The following is a 21,628-nucleotide window of genomic DNA, read 5'->3' on the forward strand; positions in this document are numbered from 1 at the left end:
GGATAGAGAAATGCAGCTCTTGCATGTCCAACAAGCTGCAGGTTTTGCATGAATTATTTTGACCGCGAGATGGCAATAGCGGGACACGCACAAAAAGTGTAGAATCGGTCAAAAAGGAGAGGCGCTCAAGCTGCAAATTAGCAAAGGTTGATTGTGCTCATTGTTGCCATGCACAGGTCTTGTTAGGAGACGCTGAGCCCTATCTCTAACTGCAGAGTAAAAAAAGACTAAAATAAATTTGTCAGCAGGTTACGGTTTCAGCTTTCGGCACAACCTAACAGCTCTTCATAAAGTTCAGCGTGTAGGTCATGGTATACTGTTCAGGTGCATAAGCAGGTGGGTCAAAGTTTTGATTTGTTTCTATAGCTACAAGCCTATTCATCGGAGCTACAGCATTACCCCAATCATCGCACATTCAAAGGACTTTTAAGAATAGGTCTTTATGTGTTCCTTTTTCAGATTTTTAATATTACCTGCATTCTTTTATTTACCTGCCATTAAAAACGGTTGGAAATTAGTTTCTGTCTGAATTTAATTAAGCTTACTGTTTCGTCCGACACAAGTACACTGTATCATGTGCCTTTTTTACCAAGCATTATATGACCAAAGAATCACGTGGTCGTCTATTTATAGCAGATAAAGCTGTGATATCGAAACTCCGAAGTGGCACCCGCCTCGACTCGCTGAAGGTCATTGTGACCATAAAACTATGAGAAATTAGTCTCGTTTACGTGAGAATATTTTACGGAAGCAGAGGAGGAGCGCGACCCAGGTTAGTGAGATTATAAAGAAAGTTTGTCTCGCTCTCTGTGGCTGCTTCGTTGCGCTTGCACTCGTGCAGAACATTTAAAGGGGCTGCTCAGCGTTTCCAGTTTCAAAGTGGACGGAGCAGACAAGACATGAAGCAATGCCCTAGGCTAAAGTTTCTTTAAATGTCTTTTTACCCTTGCTCTTTTAAGAAGTGTGTCTTTAGTAACGAAAAATAAAGAAAATGTGCATTAAATAACATTTTAATTGGATGCTTAACTGAGGTAATGAATAAACAACAAGAACAGAATAAGTAGTCTACCTGTTGCAGTAAAACACAATATTATATTTAAGGCACAGTTACCACATCATTGCTGGTCACATAAGTGTGACAGTAAAGGGTTAATCTAGTCCTAAAAGTGTTGCTTTATTAGTTCTGTTACGCTTGTTGATTTTTTTCAGCACGCTTTTTTTTTATTTGTGCGTATGATTTATCTGAGTATTCCATTCTGAAACAGTGTAATGTTTCTTGGCACAGAGTCCTGTGCCACCGTCACATCTCCAGATCTCGCGACGCTGCTCAGGCTGGGGGTTTGCCCCACAGAGCTGTAATGTCACACTGTTGTCCCTGGGCCCAGCAGCCTTGAGTGTACAGGGTTAGACGGTGTAGTTCTTTGTGTGTTGGGGGGGACGATGTGCTTTGGCATCTGACGGGAGGTGTTCACTTTGACGCGACTCTGCCCTCAGGACACCTGGACTAGAGCGACGGGGCTCTCTCGCTAGCCATGTCTCTCCTCCTCCGCTGCGCCTCCAGCTGCTCCGTGTCCTTGCTCCAACAAGGGGCACGGCAAAAGGTGCCTGGGAAAAGGTGCTTTAGGACTTTCCCCGTTCTGTGGAATCAACAAGCTTCCAAAGGTATGTGACGTGCCTTCTGCTGCTTCACTCTTTGCCTCCCTTTGAACAGCTTTGAACTGTGATTGTTCTTCATTCCTGCTCTTGAGCCGACACATGGTTTATTTGAGACTTTTTTTTATTTGCATCTCGTTGCTATGAAGAGGTCACGACCATCTACCTCTGTGTATGGCTGGAAATCATTAAAGAAGTTTAAGGAAGGGGGGTGTTATGACTTTGGCCGTGGGTAATGCTAATGGGAAGCAGTGGTGTTGTCCTCCTCGTAAAGCCGAATGGCACTAAATCAGTGTTTACCTGCGGTGAAACCCAGGAGAGGTCAGATAAAGGTGATAAGCATTTTCCACGCTTCAGCTGATTGAGCTAGGTCACCTGAGCGGTCTCCCAATGTCACAGGGCCCGTCTGAGCCTCCGTACTCTTCGTGTCCAATATTTGCCTGTGGTTTACTGACTTTGTGCGTTAATGACGTAGCGCTCACGCTGAGCGTCTGAGCCAAACAGCCATGCAGTGCAGGCCCGTGCAGGGATAGGGGACTGGCACACTGCCAAGCAGCTGCTAATAATGTCTTGCTGTACTTGGAAGTCACCACACCAATTAAGGAGAGATATGTGAAACTGGACTCTAGCTGGAACATTTCAGCCCTGGCTGGCTGAGGCCTGTAAAGTTCTGCTTGCGTTAGTGTACAAATCATCTGCTTTATACCCTTTTTTTCCCTCATTGCCTTAAGCAGGAGGCTCCTCTTAGCAGGTGGAAGGAAAACAGACTTTTAAAAACAGGCTCTCTTCTCTGTTCAGTTCCTCTCTAATTCAAACTTGGTTTTCATTTTACTGAAGGCTCTGATACGACTGAAAGTGAGCATGTTTCTGAGGGACGCCGTCCCTGTTGTCCTGTCCTTCACATCACCGCGAGTGACGCTGACACTGGCATGGTCTCCGCACTTGTGTCCCAGGTGTCCCCTATAAAGACATCGTGGTTGGTATCCCCAAGGAGATCTATAAAAATGAGCGGAGGGTGGCGGTTTCACCGGCCGGAGTGCAGGCGCTGGTCAAGCAGGGCTTCAGCGTGCAGGTGGAGAGCGGAGCTGGCGAGGAGTCCAAGTTCTCCGATGACCAGTACAAGGAGGCGGGTGCCAAGATAGCTGACGTAAAGAGCGCTTTTGCTTCGGACCTAGTCCTGAAGGCAAGTACCTGCCAAAAGTGTGAAAGCCCTTTCATGAAAATCTGCTGAAGAAACTAGCCGTGATTCAGTTTCAAAAAGTGCCCGGAAATGCGTTGACCTCTGTCCTGTGTTTCGCAGGTACGAGCGCCGACATTCAATGAGGCCCTGGGCTTGCATGAAGCTGAGCTGCTGAAGCCAAAATCCACTCTTGTGAGCTTCATTTACCCGGCCCAGAATCCAGAGCTAATGGAGAAGCTGTCCAAACAGCAGTGCACAGTCCTGGCCATGGACCAGGTCCCCAGAGTCACCATCGCCCAGGGATACGACGCTCTGAGCTCCATGGCCAACATTGCAGGGTGCGATGCTTAGCATTTAGGCATGCTGAGCTTTTGATTGAAACACTACTGTAGCCATTTTGGATAAATATCACTTACTTTTGCCTTCTGACTGTGATCTTGCCTTCAGATTTTCACTATCTGGGAAAATGTTGATGGAAAATGTTTATAGTATATATGAAAAGCCCACACAGAAAGAAAAGGTCTGAATGGGATTGTCTGATACTTCAAATATGAAAAGAAATTCAGCTAAACCCATGAATATTGGAAAGATTCTCTTGCATGGACTTCACGTTCTATAGCCCCCTTGCGAAACTTCTGTATTCATGTTTTGCCTATTGAAGTTCCTCTTGATAATGCACTCTGTTTAGATATACCCACCTCTGTGACTACATACTTTGTCAGATATGAAATTGTGTTGAAAATGTACCGACTTTTTGGAAAAAATGGAAAGCAATATGTGAACCACATGTAAATCTAACTTTTTTTAACTTTTTTATTTACAAATGCCAGAGACAGTACTACTTGGTTACATGATCTGACAACATTAATGATTTTCATATGCCTGGTGAAGAGTTGGATAGGTGCATAAGAAGTGACAGGATTTTGGCTGTTTTCATGGGGGGGGGGGTGATTTATAAAGATATTTTTTATTGGCCATAAGTCCTCTCCTTAATTTCTAATGCCTCTCAAATTTGAGCAATGATCAGTGAGAGGAATGAAAATTAAGACAATTATGTCAGGACCCTGTCATCTTGTGGTATCGGAAGACCTCTGTGAAATTGTTTGCGCGGTTTCACGTGGAAACGATTTAGCCTGTAAATGAGATGCTCTCCATTTGTGTTCTTGTCATTTAGGTACAAGGCTGTTGTGCTGGCAGCCAATCACTTTGGAAGATTTTTCACTGGCCAGATCACAGCTGCGGGGAAGGTTCCGCCAGCCAAGGTATACAGCATGCTGTCCGCCCAGCAGCCTGGGTCCTAGTCCTCAGCTGAACTGCGAGGGGCGCTGTCAGTACCATCTCTTCCGTCAGACAGCTGTGTGAACACACGTACCAGCAGCTACACAGGACAACATTGAGATTGCATGCTGAAATGGCTGGAGTGTAGACCTCAAATGTGGAAGGAAATGTGTGAGAGGGACTCAGGGTTCTCCAGTCTGCTTTTGACAACACACTAAAACTCACTCACGAAACTCATTTTGACTGTAGATAGAATCTTACTGCTTGCTACAGTTGTGTGGGTGTGACATGGAACGTGTTGTGGTGCATTGTTTGCAGGTCCTGGTGATTGGCGGTGGAGTGGCAGGCCTTGCTGCTGCTGGGGCAGCGAAGTCGATGGGCGCCATAGTGAGAGGGTTCGACACCAGGTACCTGAATGCTGTCGTTTTACTCCTGTAGGGTCAAGACCCTTTCACTGATGCTCTGCTGCGGGGTCATGACCCGTCCCCTGATGGCGCACTGTGGTGTCCCCCCTGACAGGCCGGCAGCCCTCGAGCAGTTCAAGTCCTTTGGGGCGGAACCACTGGAGGTGGACGTGGCGGAGTCCGGGGAAGGGGTCGGCGGTTACGCCAAGGAGATGTCCAAGGAGTTCATCGAGGCGGAGATGGCGCTGTTCGCCAAGCAGTGCAAGGACGTGGACATCCTCATCAGCACTGCCCTGATCCCAGGTCAGTAGCCCACATGTGCAACTCCCATTCCTGCTCCTGCTGTGCTGAGAACAAGTCTCTTATGCTGCCCCCTCTCCTTTCCCTCACAGGCAAGAGGGCCCCCATCCTCATCAAGACAGAAATGGTGGAGTCCATGAGAGATGGCTCTGTGGTAGTGGACCTGGCAGCTGAAGCAGGGGGCAATATTGAGACAACTAAACCTGGCGAGCTGCATGTTCACAAGGTGAGAATTCAGTCCTGCGCTGTGTGGCTTCGTGGGTTACAGGACAGTTGATATTTAGCCATCTGTCTCATTTTAAGATGCAGCAGATCGTGCCAAAACTGCCTGGGAGTGCAGCAATGATGCTGCTGACTCTCATTCCACTCAGGGAATACGTGACCCCATTCAGTTCATTACCATCTTTATTGGACTTGATCAGCCCCCCAGCGCTGTTCTAAGAAAGCTAATGGGTCATGAAGACTGAAATCCTGTTGAACAGGCCTCCGTGGGCTAGAGTTGAGTATCCCTGCAGAGGGGAACAGACGTATCAATGACAGCAGAAATTGTCATGCTGAGTGACAAGGTGAAATGGTGGTCGTGGTAGTGAGGGACTGCGCTGTTTTGGACCTTTTGCTCAGTGCTGTTTTTGTTCCTGTCACCCTGTTTTTCTCAGGGGGTGACACATATCGGGTACACCGATCTCCCGAGCAGGATGCCCACCCAGGCCAGCACTCTGTACTCTAACAATGTTCTCAAGCTGCTCAAAGCCATCAGCCCTGACAAGGAGTACTTCTACTTCGAGCCCAAAGACGAGTTCGACTATGGGACGGTCGACCATGTCATTCGGGGCACCATGGTCATGCAGGTTGGTATTCTGCTTCATGCCACCAGAGGGTGATATTGTCAGCTATGTGCAGGGTAGGATTTGATTGCTTGTCCCCAAAACTCTGTTTGTAATGTGGACATTCCTCTCATAGCTGCCCTTTCCACAACCTGAACTGATTTCTTTTGGTTCTGATGAATTGGACCCACAGTGTCAGACCAAACCGCCAAATTTGTCTGACATTGTTCAAACACAGCGGAGTTACTGGCAGCGTGCTGGTTCCACACATGAGTGAAAGGAATGTGTGGGTTTGTTTCTAGTTATACATATTTTTAATTTTTGACTTTGTTAGTCATGTTTGTCGAGAGGCAGAAGAGATTCCTTGCAGGAGACAAATAATGATCAACTAATTCTTCAACAAAGTGTAAGAAATCCCTCTGACATTTAGCAGTGTATTTTTTGCACATTTTGTGAATTATTTCTTAACACTTTCCAGTCTGTTCAGGCTGGCTGTTTCTACTCATTGGTATAGCTAGGTATTAGTGTTAATTAGTTTCCTTTTTATTGTTTCACATGTACAGTCTTATACTGTGTCTTATATTTTACTTTGACATAAAATATAAAAAGGCAAAGAAGGAAAGATTGCTACAATTTTACGGGAAGCTGCTATTTGTTGTGTCCAGCACCTATCAAATAATACAGATTTATGGTTTGCAAAATTGGAAGCAATTTTCTTTTGTTTCCTGTTTTCTTTATAGGAAGGGAAGAACCTTTTCCCCGCTCCCCTCCCAAAGACCACCCCACCCCCTACCCCAGCCAAACAGAAGACAGTCGCTGAGATGGAAGCAGAGAAACTTGCGCTGATCTCCCCTTTCAGGCGAACCATGACCTCAGCCAGTGTCTACACAGCAGGTCAGAGACAACATGGTGCAAAACAGAACACCCATGGCATGCTTTTGCTTAATCTCTTACTATCACCACACAGAGTTTGAAAAGTATTAAATATTTGTATCTGAAAAGAATTCATTAGATATGCAAACCACTTGCAATCAACCCGCCAGACGTGGACTAAATGAGCCCCCCCTTTTGCCCCAACCCATGGATTTGTCACAGTAAGGGAACGAACCCCCACGCAGCCTGGCACAGTTCCCCACTCTGTCATGATTACTGACTGCGAGGGCCAGCCGAAGGAATGCCATCATCCCCTCTTTCTCTCCTCAGGCCTCTCCGGGGTCCTAGGCCTGGGCATCGCCTCCCCCAACGCCGCCTTCACCCAGATGGTCACCACGTTCGGTCTCGCGGGGATTGTGGGATACCACACTGTGTGGGGAGTCACTCCAGCCCTGCACTCTCCTCTCATGTCTGTCACCAACGCCATTTCAGGTCAGGGTCTCCTTCTGTCTATGGTCCTACAGATATGTTCCCTCTGTCTGTCTGCAGCAAGGAAGAACACTGCATGTGTGTGTCTTGAAGGTATTGTGAATCTAAGGGTGTATGTATCTTGAGTGTATGCAAGACATTGTATCTGAGTGTGTGTTGGTGTGTATTGAAATATGTGTGTGTGTGTTAGAGCAAGAGAGTGAGAGTGATAGAGAGAGAGATGCCATGTGTGTTTGATTCTGTGTACTATGTATCTAGGTGTTTGACCCAGTATATATATCTTGTGTGAGGTGTGAGAGGGAGAGAGAGACACATACTGTGTGTTTGAAGTTTGGCTGTTATACTGTATATCGTTATGTTTCCTTGTGTTTCTCTCCGCAGGTCTGACTGCAGTGGGAGGCTTGGTGCTGATGGGGGGTGGTCTCACCCCCGCCACGCTTCCTCAAACCCTGGCCCTCCTAGCCGCCTTTGTGTCATCCATCAACATTGCAGGTTGTAATCTCTCCCACAGCCTCGAAAAACCTGTCTGCATGGTTCCCTGAGCCCTGCTGTCCTCACAGGTCTATGCTCTATGAAATGATTTCATTAAACAGAGTGTGTCGCACCATTTATCATAGTCAAAGTAATATAGATTCTGTCTGACATTTCAGTATATAATTTCATGATAGGCAGCAGTGCGGCTCAGTGGTAAGGAGCAGGGCTCGTAACACGAAAGGGGTGCAGATTTGATTCCTAGACGGGCCAGTGCTTAAGGTGCTTAACTCGAATTGCTTCAGTAAACATCCATCTGTATCAGTGAATGACATATAAGCTATGCAAGTCTCTCTGGATAAGGTCATCTGCTGAGAACTTTGAATAATTCAACAATTCCATTTGCTCCACATAAATTTCTTATTACTGTGTGAATCTGTGATTAACCTGCATGTGTTTGTGCCCCTGCAGGTGGCTTCCTCATCACACAGAGGATGCTTGACATGTTTAAGCGTCCCACGGACCCTCCAGAGTATAACTACCTGTACGGCATACCTGGAGTTGTCTTTGTCGGGGGCTACGGAGCCTCTCTTGCCAGTGGATACAGCATCGAACAGGTGGGGAAATAACTCAGTATTTTGTTTGTCTTAGAAGTAACAGCAATTATGTACATACAGTCTGGTTCAAATGTTTTAAGGTGTTTTACAACATCTGTTAAATGAGTGTGAAGGAATATGATGGCCGTGGTAAAGAAATGCATAACAATAGTAATAAAAACTATAGCCCTAAGGCTGGATTATCAGGTTGCATGCAGTAAAAGGCTGGTTTTAGCTCACATCTTGTTTTAATTACCTTTGCTTAGCTTGGTGATTTTTCTAGAAAGAAATAGTAATACAGGTGAACACTAAAATATTCCCATATAATATTATGTAATATAAATATAATATGAAATATTGATGTTTAATAAAACTTACACAGCCAGTAATAAAACTTAAAGCCAGGGAGACCAGTGAAGCCAGTGTAGCGTTGGGTGAGAATGCAGTAATGTGGTTTGAAGGCCCTGCAGTGTGGATGTGATTTGAGTTTACAGTGGTTGGCAGTGCCGGTGCGGGTGGTCACCTGGTCGTGTGTTTGCAGATGATGTACCTGGGCTCCGGCCTGTGCTGTGTGGGCGCGCTGGCTGGGCTCTCTGCGCAGGGCACCTCCAGGCTGGGCAATGCCCTCGGCATGATCGGGGTGGCGGGGGGCCTCGCCGCCACCCTGGGTGCCCTCAAGCCCTCTCCCGAGCTGCTGTCTCAGATGTCCCTGGCCATGGCCACCGGAGGCACGATAGGTGGGTTTAACAGCCAATCAGCGAAATGCGCCTGTGTGTCTTTGTCAGGGGGTGGGGCTTCCAAGTGTCCTTGATGTGACAAGTTGTTGAAGTTCAATAGAACTACAGCATTAAACCTAAAGGGATGATGAACATGTATTCTTAAATGAGCAGCTTTAAACAGGATTATGTAACGAAAAGCCAACCTTAAGAGTGGCCCACCCACTGATTATGCACTTCTGGTAAATTTTGCTGTAATAGTGGTTGACATTTTTCAAAGGGATGTTCTTCCCAAAGTCAGGCCCACTGAATACATCCTGTTATTAGTTGGGGTAGAAGATTGTAATTAATCTGGCCCTCAGTTATGGTTATGCAAACACAGGGTATTTTATGTTCTGTAGACACACTGTAAACTTGCATGTAACACTCATGTTCATAGGGGTTATATTAAATTAAAAGCATCAGTAAAGAGACCCTTTTGGAGTAAATAAAGTTAAATCAGTCCCCACCTTAATGTCCCTTTTAAAAGCAGAATCCCTCAGCTGTTAAACAAAACGCAGCCAATAAGGATTCAGACCTTTGATGTTCATTCTGCAGTGTTTATGCCAATTGGATTCCTAGAAAAAAAAAAAAAAACGACTTCAGATTTGCTCAAATATATTTTAACGTTAATCATTGCGTCTAAATGGATGTGGTTTTAATATGATGAATGAGGGTTTAATTCCCTCTCGAATGCTGGCAGCTGGCAGAAATCACCATGTGTTTACAGATGTCTTCAGATTGTTAATCCTGTGGCTTTACATTGCATTTTCTTAGATTTTATTAGATTTGCATCAATTTTAACTGCACGTTGTATAGCGTGCCTTGAGCTCTTTATGTTGGTTTTGACGTGAAGGCCCAAACATATTCACTGGTAATTAAATGCAGGCATTTCTTTTTATTAGGTACATTATATTGGTCATATGTTTCTGGATCAGGCAGTATATGGAAATACCTATATTGAAATACATCCATTTTTGGATGATATTTACTGTACCTGTTCTTTTCGCAGACTTAACCAGGGGAAAGGTTTCTTTTGGTTTGATGTGATCTGGTTTGATTGCTTTCCCCTGCCGTTGTTGCTGTGTTGGTCAGGCTTGACCATTGCCAAGCGGATTGAGATCACAGATCTGCCGCAGCTGGTGGCTGCCTTCCACAGCCTGGTGGGGCTGGCGGCCGTGCTGACCTGTATCGCCGAGTTCATGATCGAGCACCCCCACCTGGACATGCACCCCGCCGCCAACGTGGTGAAGACCGTGGCCTACCTGGGCACCTACATCGGAGGTGTCACTTTCAGTGGCTCCCTGGTGGCCTACGGCAAGCTGCAAGGTACATCTCTGCCCCTTTACCCACAGGCCTCTTCTGTTGATTACCATATATCTTCATTTTTTTCAGATCTTATCGTCTCCTGCCTCCTATAAAAAGACCCATGTGAATCAAGGCCTGAACTCTCTAAGAGTCATCTATGGTCTGCCAAACAAAAGGAATGGCTGGGATTTGCCTGGAAATCCTGTACTCTTTATTAGTCAATTGGAAATCGAATGGCTTGTTAACTAGAAAGGGCTGTTTTTGCAGAATCCCAGAAGAGAGAGGCACATATTATGAGATTAGGAGCCTGGACTGAACAGGGCATTCCTGTAGATTCAGGGACACTCTAGAACAAAAAGAACAACAAACTGTCTGAGGAGAGGAATCTCTGGAATGTCTCAGAGGCATTCGGTTGACACTGATTATTATAATCGCGATGCTGGGTTTAACTAACAAATTCGGCTCTGTTAGTTTTGGTGGGAGAAGACACCCTTTTCCGCGGATTGTTGTGTCCTCTTCAATTGCCTTGTGGGGGTGTGACAGTGAGGGGTGAAACCGCAGTGAGATGGCAGCCCTCCTCCGCTGGCCCTCCACGCCGGGCGGATAATTTGCTGCAGGCCTCACGGCAGCGCTCTCTGCCAAAACCATCGTCTGCTATCAATACACGCTCGCCCCGATCACTTTAAGGTGGTCCTTGGGGGGGCACTCGCATGCCTCCTTGGGAGTCCTCTCATTTCCCCATCCCGTGGATGGATATTCCCATCTCTTGTATCTGACTACCCGTCCAAGTGAGTCAGACGGTGTCCAAAAAGCGAAGTTATTGTACTTATGTACGCTCAGTGTGTCTAAGAGTTAGTGACCTGTCTTTCCATGGTTCAATCAAGTTTTGAATCAAAACTGCATCCCAGATATCCTGCATCATAATCAGACATTGTACTGCAGTGTTTCTTCTGTTATCTGGATGTTCTTGTGTCCGAGGTTACAGTGAGTAACAGGAGGTTCCAGTGCTGTCTGTATTGCTGTGCTAGCTGAGGGTGTTTTGTTTTAGACCACGCCACTTCAAATATGTTCAAAGAGATCCAGCAAATCCTAACATAAAGATTCAGTGATGGTAGAGATGGAACTTACAATATGAAGCGCATAGAGCTGACTGTCTGTTCAGTAGCATTGCATATCTGTGACTACATAGCTCATTAAAAGAGTGACTGGAACTCCTTAGCATGCTGAATGCGCTGTCTCCATAGTGATGCACATGTGGTTACCTCTGGCTGCATTTCTTTGCTCTGCTGTGATGCGGACCATTCTGAGAGTTTCTCCCTGCTTCCAGGCATCCTGGACTCCACCCCCCTGCTCCTGCCCGGCAGGCACATGCTGAACGCTGGCCTCATGGCTGCCTCGGTGGGCGGCATGGTGCCCTTCATGTTGAGCAGCAGCTACGCCACCGGCATGGGCTGCCTTTTGGGTGTCTCTGGTCTCTCCACAATCATGGTAAGAGTTGAGAAGCAGGGCGTGAGACACTAGGCTCATAAAGGGAACTAACACTATACTAGTGTATTTCTGTTTTTGCCTCTGTTCGCCATTGAGACCTGTCCTCTGCACTGTACTGTCAGACATATGCAGGCTTTATGCACTTCTTCAAGCAGTGATCTTTGTTTGGAGGCAGTGAAAGGGTGCTATGTGTTTGGACGGGCAACTGCTTGGTATCCGGTATGCAGAATTAGCTCCTACCCCCCCCGGGGGGCACCCTAGTGAACGCTGTGTGTGGTCCGCAGGGCGTGACTCTGACCGCCGCCATTGGGGGCGCCGACATGCCTGTGGTCATCACGGTGCTCAACAGCTACTCCGGCTGGGCTCTGTGCGCTGAGGGCTTCCTGCTGGACAACAACCTCATGACCATCGTTGGGGCTCTGATTGGCTCCTCTGGTGCCATCCTCTCCTACATCATGTGTGTGGTGAGTCAGTCCCGCCGCTCAGAACGTCCCTGCAGCCACAGGGACTTTCCACCCACAGGAACATGTCCTCATGTCCCATACTCACCCATATTGTCTAGAAGAGAAAGGGCACTGCTATAGTACCCTTTGATCATCTTTGAATATCCAGCTGTATGAGTGGATTACATGTAAGCTGTGTTAGATGCTCTGGATATGGCTGTCTGCTAAGCAAATAAATCATGCAATAATAATAGAGTGTGACAGCTGCTTTTTGCTTTCACCAGGCCATGAACCGGTCTCTGCCCAATGTGATTCTGGGCGGGTACGGGACAACATCCACGGGAGGTGGGAAGCCCATGGAGATTGTGGGAACCCACACTGAGGTCAATGTGGATCAGTCCATTGAGATGATCAAAGAGGCCAACAGCATTATCATCACGCCTGGTAAGAGAGACTGCACTACATTAGTCAAAGCAATCCAATTTTAATTTGTTGTAGTGCTTGTTTTTATAATCAAGATCGTCCCAAAGTGCTGTACATATTGTGCAGTGAATTTTCCGGAGGGAATAAAAAAAAGGAAAACCCGGGCCAATTGGGAGAAAAACTGGGAAATTACTCTCTGACCTTGCTAAGATGGTCATGAGACCATAACAGGAAAGATAATCCTCCACTCCATTTTTTTTTTTCCTCCCCAGCAAAATCATGCAGTTATCACACACATTTTTGTGTAATTTACAAATTCAGTGTGGTCCGCATCAACCATGACAATGACTGGGAGCTACTAGCAGCTGAATAAATCGGTTTCCACTCTTCTGGGGATAGGGGTGGGCTGGTCAGCCAGGCTCCTCTTCTCACTGCTCTCAGGCACACTACTCTTCATCAGGCACCTGTGCGTTGCTCTCATGACTTCAGTGGAAAAGCGCCTACCTTCCACTGAGCATCCCCTTCCCTGTGATACACTGTGTGACCTGCAGTGTGAAAAATAGCAGCTGGCTTGCGTGCGAGAGTATTTGGAGAGTTGCATTCATTCCACTCATTCATTCCTTCCATTCGCTGCAGGGGAAAAAGCATGAAGTGGCCAATCTCAATACGCGCATGTGGAACCATATTTCAGAGCTTTCAGTGTAGCCTGTCATATGTGACACTTAGTAATGCATTTTTTTAACTATTCAAAATTCAGTGTCTAGTAAACTGTTTGCAAATATGACAGGTTATTAAGGTTAAGGTTAATCCTGTTTAACTATATATATATATATAACTATATATACTATTCAGAGACAGTTTGTCTCATCCCAGGTTGCTCGCTATATATGTTTCAGTAATTTGCACTTTAAATTGAATAGTCTGTCTGTAGATATTGAATGACGTAGTCTTGTGTAACAAGCTGTATTACTTTAAAACTAGCTAAATTACCGTGCTAAGTTTATCCTTCAGCTAGAGCCAAGGCAGTAAAATTTTACTATACACATGCCTGAATAAGCTTTCTTTCTATCACAAGCATTATGAAAACTATAAACACTGTGTACAAGGGTGTTGAATTCTTGTTGGTGATAATAACAATGAGATTCTGGGTATAGTGGGCAGATAGCAAGCTGGCCTAACAGTGCAGAAACAAGATCTAGGATAACCAATTTGTAAAATTTTTATTTAAAAAAAAAATGAAACTACTATAATTTTATTAGCAGATACTCTTATTCAATCTCTCAGCCCATTCAGCAGCAGCAGTTGATGTAATTGAAGCCCTCATGTTCAGTCGAGTGCTTGTAACCCAGTACACACCACATGTGCCTTCTGGGTCATTTTACAATTATAAAATCATTACATATTAAGGCTTAAATGAGGCACAGTGGCCTGACCCCCGGAACACCCTGCTGTTGCAGTAAATCTGTAGCACTTGGCATCTTTATTCCAGCTGTACTTGACAGTTTGATTATCCAAATTAATATGATTGTCTAACAATGACACTCTCTACCACTAGATGGCAGTGTTTTTCTATGAAAACTCTTCCCTCCCCCCACCCCAGAGAGGTGAAACATACTGGTTAGGCAGAGACACTGTTTTCAGTGACAGGACTGGGCATAGCGGATGGCAAAGACTGCCAGATAGGGTGTTTACACAGGAAGTTGTTTACACACGACGCCACGCTGACTAGGAGTGTGCATCCTTCTCGGCAGCGCCGGGCCTCGGACAGCCGCTACCACGGGAAGGCCGACTCTCGGTCCCCTCTCCAGCGAGAGGCAGGAGTCAGAGAGCGCTGGCAGCGCGGAGGGGAGACATGGAAAGTCATCTGGCGCACGCTAAGCCTGAGGACACAGCGCAGAACACACGGCCTCACGTTTGTTTTTCTTACTCTTGTTTGTAGCAGCGCTGAAAAACAGCAGAGCCGGTTCAAAAGTGTTGAATCAATTATTGAGTGGGGGGAGGTGGGGAGGGGAGAGGCGTCGCAAAGGCAATCCCACAGTTTGTCTGCATTATCACGGAAAGCACTTAGCCGACCGCAAGAAGCCAATTATAAAGACTAATAGAGAAACAGAAGGGAGAAGGATATGGTTGCCTGCAGGTCAGAAGTTGGGAGGTTTTACTGTCCCAGAGGAATCTCCGTAAGCATTTAATCTATCGCCCCCGCAGCAGGGAATAATGACCCCCTTTACCCTCCTCAGAAATCTGACAGCAGAGGTCACCTAGACAGAGGGAAAAGGTGGCGACTCGCACGCACGCTTACACAACACCAGAATTCCTCCACATCAACGCACAAGGGAAATGGTAGCCAGTCTTCTAAAGCAGCTTCCTTTGTTCCTGATTTATACAGTGTCAGTAATACTTCTGGGTATTCTGTGAATATGCAGTTTTTTCTTTCTAGAATACCCTGTATACATTGTGCAGAAAGCTGGCATATAATTCAAGCTTGGTCTAGTAAAGGATGATCAGGGACCACTGATCAATGTCCAAAAAAGTACACTTGAGGGTATCTGTGTTGGTGGTCATAGCTGACACTATGTGTTATATACTATTGTTTTATCATTGTGACAATGACAATGTAGACATTTCTGTGTACATAGAAGGTTGCTAATTTGTGGACTGAGCACCTTATGAGTAACAGGGAAAGAGGAGTCCTGTGCTGTGCTTAAAAAACAAATGCAGCACATGTTGTGTGCATCAGGTGCATGAAGTGTGTTATAACTGGCAGTGGTCTGTGTGTATTCCTGTATTTGACTGGCATGTGGTAGGGTTACAGTGTGTGTCATGCATGTCAGCTGTTTTATGTGTGTTACTGCTGGCTGCGGTCTGTGTGCAGCTCCTGTTGTGTGTTTAAATGATGTTTTTGATGTGCATTATGCATGTGAATGGTGTTCTGTGTGTTACTACATGCTGGGGTCTGTGCAGCTCCTGCGGTATGTTTAAATGATGCTGCAGTTTGTTTGAGGTTTTTGAGGAGGGTTCTGTATGGTACTGGCTGGGGACTGCGCGAATCTCCTGCTAGTGTGATTCAGTGATGCTACAGTGTCAATCAGGTGTGTGAGTGCTGCTCTGTGTGTTACAGGCTGGGGTCTGTGTGCCGCGAAGGCTCAGTATCCCATTGCTGACATGGTGAAGATGCTGCGAGAGCAAGGCAAGGCCGTCAGGTAGGGCTGCTACTGCCTCCCTGCTTCTCCGTAGCAGTAGAAGTGCAGCGTTGGCCAACAATACAATGGTACAGTCTAGTAAAGACAATATTGTGTGTTTGTTGAATAAAGGCACTGGTACAGTTAAACCTAAGCCCATGTATTTTTGGTCCAAGATTCGGCATCCACCCCGTGGCTGGCCGTATGCCAGGGCAGCTGAACGTGCTTCTAGCTGAGGCTGGAGTGCCTTACGATATTGTGCTGGAGATGGACGAGATCAACGAGGACTTCCCAGGTTAAACTGAGCTCATTTTCCCATTTAAAACAATTTTAAAACTGTAGGGAAACTACAGTTGATTAATAAAGCTAAATTTGCATATTTATGGAGGTTAATTTGGAGGTGCATTGGTGCTGCCTGTGATAATTATAGTATTGACTACAATATACTGTACAATTAAATCAGATAGACAGTGTTTTACCATTGTTACATTATTTTAAAATGGTCATAGACATCACAACAAATTTTCCAACATTCAGAAAGTTGTACCTGATCTAGGGCAAAGTCTTCTAAATATGCATATTTCTGTAACTTTCCGTACTTGTGTGAATTTTGCCCCACAGAAACAGACTTGGCGCTGGTTATTGGTGCAAACGACACTGTAAACTCCGCAGCACAAGAGGACCCCAATTCCATTATTGCTGGCATGCCAGTTCTGGAAGTCTGGAAATCCAAACAGGTAAGCCCATTATCCCCTGTTCCCCAATATCTCATTACTTTTCACATTAAATTCTCTCTCATTTTAATGGGATATTTCTGTATCTATGCTGCTTTGATTTCATATTATCTAATACTGGATCTAGTTTCCAGTGTCCATAAGTCAGGTTTCATCTGTTCACATTCATTTTTGTGTTACTTGTACAATCTGCTTTTTTAAAAAAAAACAGGTCAAGTAAAATTTGACTGGTTATATAATTGTGATTATAAAACCATGTAATTGAACTCAGTGAACATTTTGAAAATGCTCTTCATTAATTAGACATTAGGATGATGGTCTATATTGTAGGGAGAACGTTGTGACACATTTCTCTGAGTTTTTATTGATGAGTGTTGATTTAAAAACACAAACAAAAACAGTCTGATTTCTTATGTTTTACTCAGTATTGCACTGTATATTTTTTTCTTTTTGATCATCAAGCCTGTATTAATCAGGATATTTGACTGGCTCTTTCCCAAGGTTATTGTGATGAAGCGCACACTAGGAGTGGGCTATGCTGCTGTGGACAACCCTATTTTCTACAAGCCAAACACGGCCATGCTCCTAGGTGATGCCAAGAAAACATGTGACACCTTACAGGGTAAAATTAGAGATGCCTATTACTAGATTTAATATCAATTATAACTTCATGAATCAATGTGTCCTGATCAAATGTTGATTTATGACTGCATGTTCAGTTATGCAGTTTTAATTAAAGCAGACACATTCATTTTTCACCTTGTAGCCTGGTACAGATTAAATTAATTTATTCCGGGAAAAATCAAATGAAAGGATTAGAATGTAAGGTTTTGTAAAAATTACCAATTACTCTGCAGCATCTCCTCAAAATCTAATGAAATGGCATAATTTGTCCAACTGCATGCACTTATCTGATTTGTAAATAAAAGTATTTAAAATGAGTGAACTGTATTGATTTCTTTCTACCGCAGTTACAAATTCATCAAGGAACACTCAGATCTCATTTATGAAGCTCATGAAGCAGACAAGAAATGCAGCATGAATACCTACATATGACTTGACACCTACCATTTGACTAATTAACTTTTTAAGGATGTATAATTTACCAGAATATTTTCAGAGAAGAAAAAAATGCTCAAACACCCCATGTCCAAGGAATGGCCTAGAATAATGCATATCTGGTGGAGTATACTACACTCACCATAAGGTGGGCCTGAACACATGACACACACCTTCCAGTACAGTTATAGCCCTTCATGTAAAAAAGACAGGTCCACAAGTGTGCGAGACTGAACAAGCACTCACAAAAAGACCCCAGGGGGTGATGTCACCCTCTGTAACAGAGTCAAGATACACTCTGTACTCTGTCCATAGCATTTCCCACACAAGTACAAATCTCCTGACAGGGGAAATCACTTTAATAATCCATCTGAAAATTAGATTATCACAGAGAATAAAACGATTTCATTATGGATAACAATCATGTCCATGTTCACAACTGTCTCTACCCTTGCTTTATTGAGTCTTTGTCATAATTATTTCCTGGTCTCTTGGAGCCATTCATGAGAATCACTGGGTCTTGATGGATGAAGATGACAATCTCTTCTATCTGGCGCAGACTGGAAGGCCATAGAGAGTTCACTCTTTCAGAGTTTCCCAGCACTGTGCTTGGCTTTGTTAATGAGTTGGTGCAGGTACGAGTAGAAGAAGAGCAGGTTATCATATTCACCCTGGTACTCCTGTGCCAGGCACTGCTCATGATAGTCTTTCAGGAAGTAGTAGATGGCCTCAATCGTCGCCAGGTAGGTATCAGGGGATCCCTTTTGATGACGCCAGAAACATGTCTTCCTCGTTTTCAGCTCAACCTGGACCAAGGCTGGGAAGAAATGACAAACAGTTACTGTAGGGTATTCTTAAAATTTGACACTACATTTTGAAATACTTGATTAGTGTAGCACTTATTGTGTATTCAGTATTGCACTGGCTATTATAGAACTGTGACATGTTCAGATATTGTCTGTAGTTTTATTCAAACATTGCTGTTCATGTGGTCTCAATATATGCACTTATGTACCTTAGCATTGTCAGTTGCTTCAGGGCAAGAGCGTCCGCCAAGTGTAAATTCATGTTCCGTGTACTAGTTCCAATAAGTACTGATACAATCTAAGCCACAGAGGTTCAACAGCACAGAGGCTTACTTTAATTAGAAAAAAGAAAGATAGACCCCAACACCCTACAGATCATCAATGGAACACAACCAAGAAGCAGAGTTAGGCATTTTTATGAAAAGTAGACGTCACTACCTTGTAGCCGTTCATCTGTGATTATTTTATTAGTCTGATTCCAGGTGCTGTCGATAAAGACAACTCTCTGGAGGGGGCAGTCTCTTAGTGGGCCTTCTGGACTCCCTGTGTTCTTGGCCTCTTTGTCATGCTTTGCCCTCTTTGGGCATGGCTCTTCTTGGGAAGAGAGAGACGACTTCTGCTCAATCTCAATCAATCGTTTTGACATTTCTTCCACCGTCAATGATCCTGGACCTGGGAACACTAAAGCAACCTAAACGGAAACAAGAGAAATGAAAATAACCGTGGGTTCGGAAATCATCAAGGTAACTCATGGAAACACACTTGGTGTTGCTCTTGCACTGGTTGTTCAACGTGGGCATTTGTATGTCAATCGCAATATATTAACATAAAACTGCACTTACTCTGTGTCTTTCTCCCTCATACTCTGGGATACAAGGGTAGGTGTATATGGTGACATCATGCGGTGCGATGAGTTTGGCGTGCACCGCCGTGCTCTTGCCGTCAGTTTCATTGGGATGCTTGATGATGTCTACTTTAATGGGTAGCTGGAAACGTGTCGAATTCATTTAGCGCCATGTTGCTCAAAAAGGAGATGCACACACGTACACAATAAACACTCCTCAGATGTAGCTACAATATTTCGTTATATTGTAAAACAACTACACTAAACTATAAACACTCAGTTCAACAAGGCTACTAAAGGCCAGTAAAGATGATCGTACAGAATTATCATTCGTTTATCATCACGAAATGTTATACTTCTACAGAGGTTTTGCTGAATGATCGATACAGGTAAGGATGTGCGAAACGTTGAAATAAATGTGCCAACGAATAATCTTAGGAGTTATTCCTGCAACCTGGATCTAACGATCTAAGGGCCGATCGTGATTAAAATCCACTGCCCACCATCCAATAAGACACTGAATCGCCATCGTTCTGTATTATTTCAAAATCAGATACAGGCTCTCATTAGGTTGGCAAATGAGGATTGATGGGGACAAGAAGATCCATCTCATCAAAACATGAAAACGTATTTCATTCAAGAAACCCTGGTTATTTCTGGAAAGTGGAATGCGTTGACCCTGCTGATGCAATCTATTGCCTTACAAGTGTAACCAGGGCTGTGTGCATACACATCGGTAACGCATCAAACGTTTTCATACTAACCTTGATTGTGGGGATTTCCTGTTGGCTCACACCTACTAAAGAGAAACACGTGTAACAATAGAACATCCTTGAACCGTTACATTTTGAACATTTCAATCTGCCCGTCAACTGTGCTCTTTCCAGCACTTTGTGTGATGCTAATTTCAAGCCCTGGAGGGGCTGCTTCCCGTGCTCATTTTTCGAAGATGAATCACACGGGGCTGTTTCGAGGCTGTCGGGGGAGCCGATAAGCTCCGCTTTCTCTAGGCATTTCGATAAACCGGCTGAATTCGTAGTCATAGCAGACAGAGAAATCCTTCAGTAGTAGTGGCAAGCTAGCAGTCTGTCAAGAGCATACTGTCAAACGACACGACCAATCGCCGCCCACGTGCAATTCGGATTGTGATTGGTATCACCAAAAATCCGACTACGTGGCTTTATGCACAATATATTTTAATTTTAGCTACGTCAAAGCACAGGATGAATAGAATAGTGCCAATATTCTGCGTTTGAAACGGTGTGCTGAAAATAGCAGACTGGACTGGCTGCACTACAACTCAGTAAGTGATCCCGGAAATGTCCTGAAGAAGTTCCTATGTTAACCGGAAGACCAGAGTCTTTCTCGGTTGCCTAGCAATTGCGTAGCTATTCCTATAGCGATTCTTCTCCTACAGGGAGATACAGCGATTAAATTTTGACACCCCCCTCCAGGTAGTTAGCTGACGGTAATTTTTTCTGTTAATTGCACAGCAGTCGACACAAGTCCCTAGATAGGCACTAGCTTTAACTACTGTTTGCTAGTTACAGCCTTAATATCTTGAGTTACATGTGGCTAATTAACTTAATTAAAGGAGGTGGCCAAACAAGGTAGCTTGTTAGGTAACATAGCAAAGGATAAAGTACCAGACATATAGCTAGCATCTGAATCACAACCGGAAATAGTAAGGAGGCAAACTGTCAAACAAATTGAAACATCAAGTTTGTAAAGGTTAGTGGAGTGCTACCCTACCACGTATTTATTCATACCCCTGATGAAATGATAAAGAAAATGTAAGTATGTATTGGGTATTATTGTTCTGCTTAATTTTTCTCAAGTTATATATTTTACTTTTAATAGCATTGCGCAGATCAAAGCAATTGTTCACAGAAATATTTATATAAAGTATTTTTTTTATTATTTTTTTAAAGTATTAAAAATTGCATGCTGCATTTTTATGGTCATCCCATGTTCTTTCTCCACCGAAACATTTTCCCATCCGCATTTAATGCCACAGGGGTGCCACCTGTACACGACTGCAACTGTCAAAATCAGGAAAAAGTCTGCTTTTGAGTCGATATTGGTTACGTGTTTTTGCCAATCCTCTGTTTTATAAAAACGAGATGTGTACAAATTCACACACCCTATAACTGCTGATGGCCCATATTTTTCTTTTCTTCATTTTTTTTTTTTTTTTGTTGCAGAGAAAATGAGGAATATGTAGTATCTTACTCTGTGACCAACCTTTAATTTACATTACCAGGAAGTGGTGAGTTTTGAAAACATTTTATTGCAGGACTGGCATAATATAGAATCAAGTTATATTGTAACTATATTGCATGCATCCCTTGAAAAATACATGTTTGATCAAGTAATGATTAAGCTTCATAGTATGCTTTGGTGGAATCTGGAGACATAAACAAAGCACTGGTTGTATTAACAAACCTGATTAAAATGATAACAGTCTGTCATTAAGAATCATATTTATACAAACTGTCTTGTATAAAATCATTTTATGGCT

At 44.2% G+C, this 21,628-nt stretch overlaps 2 protein-coding genes across 2 annotated transcripts; one reads left to right on the forward strand and one right to left on the reverse strand.

The window, feature by feature from the left end:
- Positions 1-650: 650 nt before the first annotated feature.
- Positions 651-17,339, forward strand: LOC118788136 (NAD(P) transhydrogenase, mitochondrial-like). Its single transcript, XM_036544019.1, has 22 exons — positions 651-772; positions 1,495-1,662; positions 2,607-2,836; positions 2,954-3,171; positions 4,008-4,095; positions 4,430-4,518; positions 4,631-4,818; positions 4,908-5,041; positions 5,472-5,663; positions 6,380-6,533; positions 6,843-7,004; positions 7,383-7,493; positions 7,944-8,089; positions 8,610-8,805; positions 9,919-10,152; positions 11,459-11,619; positions 11,904-12,083; positions 12,347-12,506; positions 15,604-15,685; positions 15,841-15,959; positions 16,286-16,401; positions 16,900-17,339. Exons 2-22 carry the CDS (start codon positions 1,533-1,535, stop codon positions 17,044-17,046), a joined length of 3,237 nt encoding a protein of 1,078 aa, XP_036399912.1. The 5' UTR covers positions 651-772; positions 1,495-1,532; the 3' UTR covers positions 17,047-17,339.
- A 542-nt stretch (positions 17,340-17,881) lies between these two features.
- dtwd1 (DTW domain containing 1) lies at positions 17,882-20,392 on the reverse strand. The gene is made up of 4 exons (XM_036544260.1): positions 19,872-20,392; positions 19,106-19,249; positions 18,702-18,954; positions 17,882-18,274 (listed from the first exon to the last, which is right to left on the reverse strand). Exons 1-4 carry the CDS (start codon positions 20,148-20,150, stop codon positions 18,045-18,047), a joined length of 906 nt encoding a protein of 301 aa, XP_036400153.1. The 5' UTR covers positions 20,151-20,392; the 3' UTR covers positions 17,882-18,044.
- Positions 20,393-21,628: the final 1,236 nt, after the last annotated feature.

Source organism: Megalops cyprinoides, chromosome 13, assembly GCF_013368585.1.
Source record: "Megalops cyprinoides isolate fMegCyp1 chromosome 13, fMegCyp1.pri, whole genome shotgun sequence".
NCBI lineage: Eukaryota > Metazoa > Chordata > Actinopteri > Elopiformes > Megalopidae > Megalops > Megalops cyprinoides.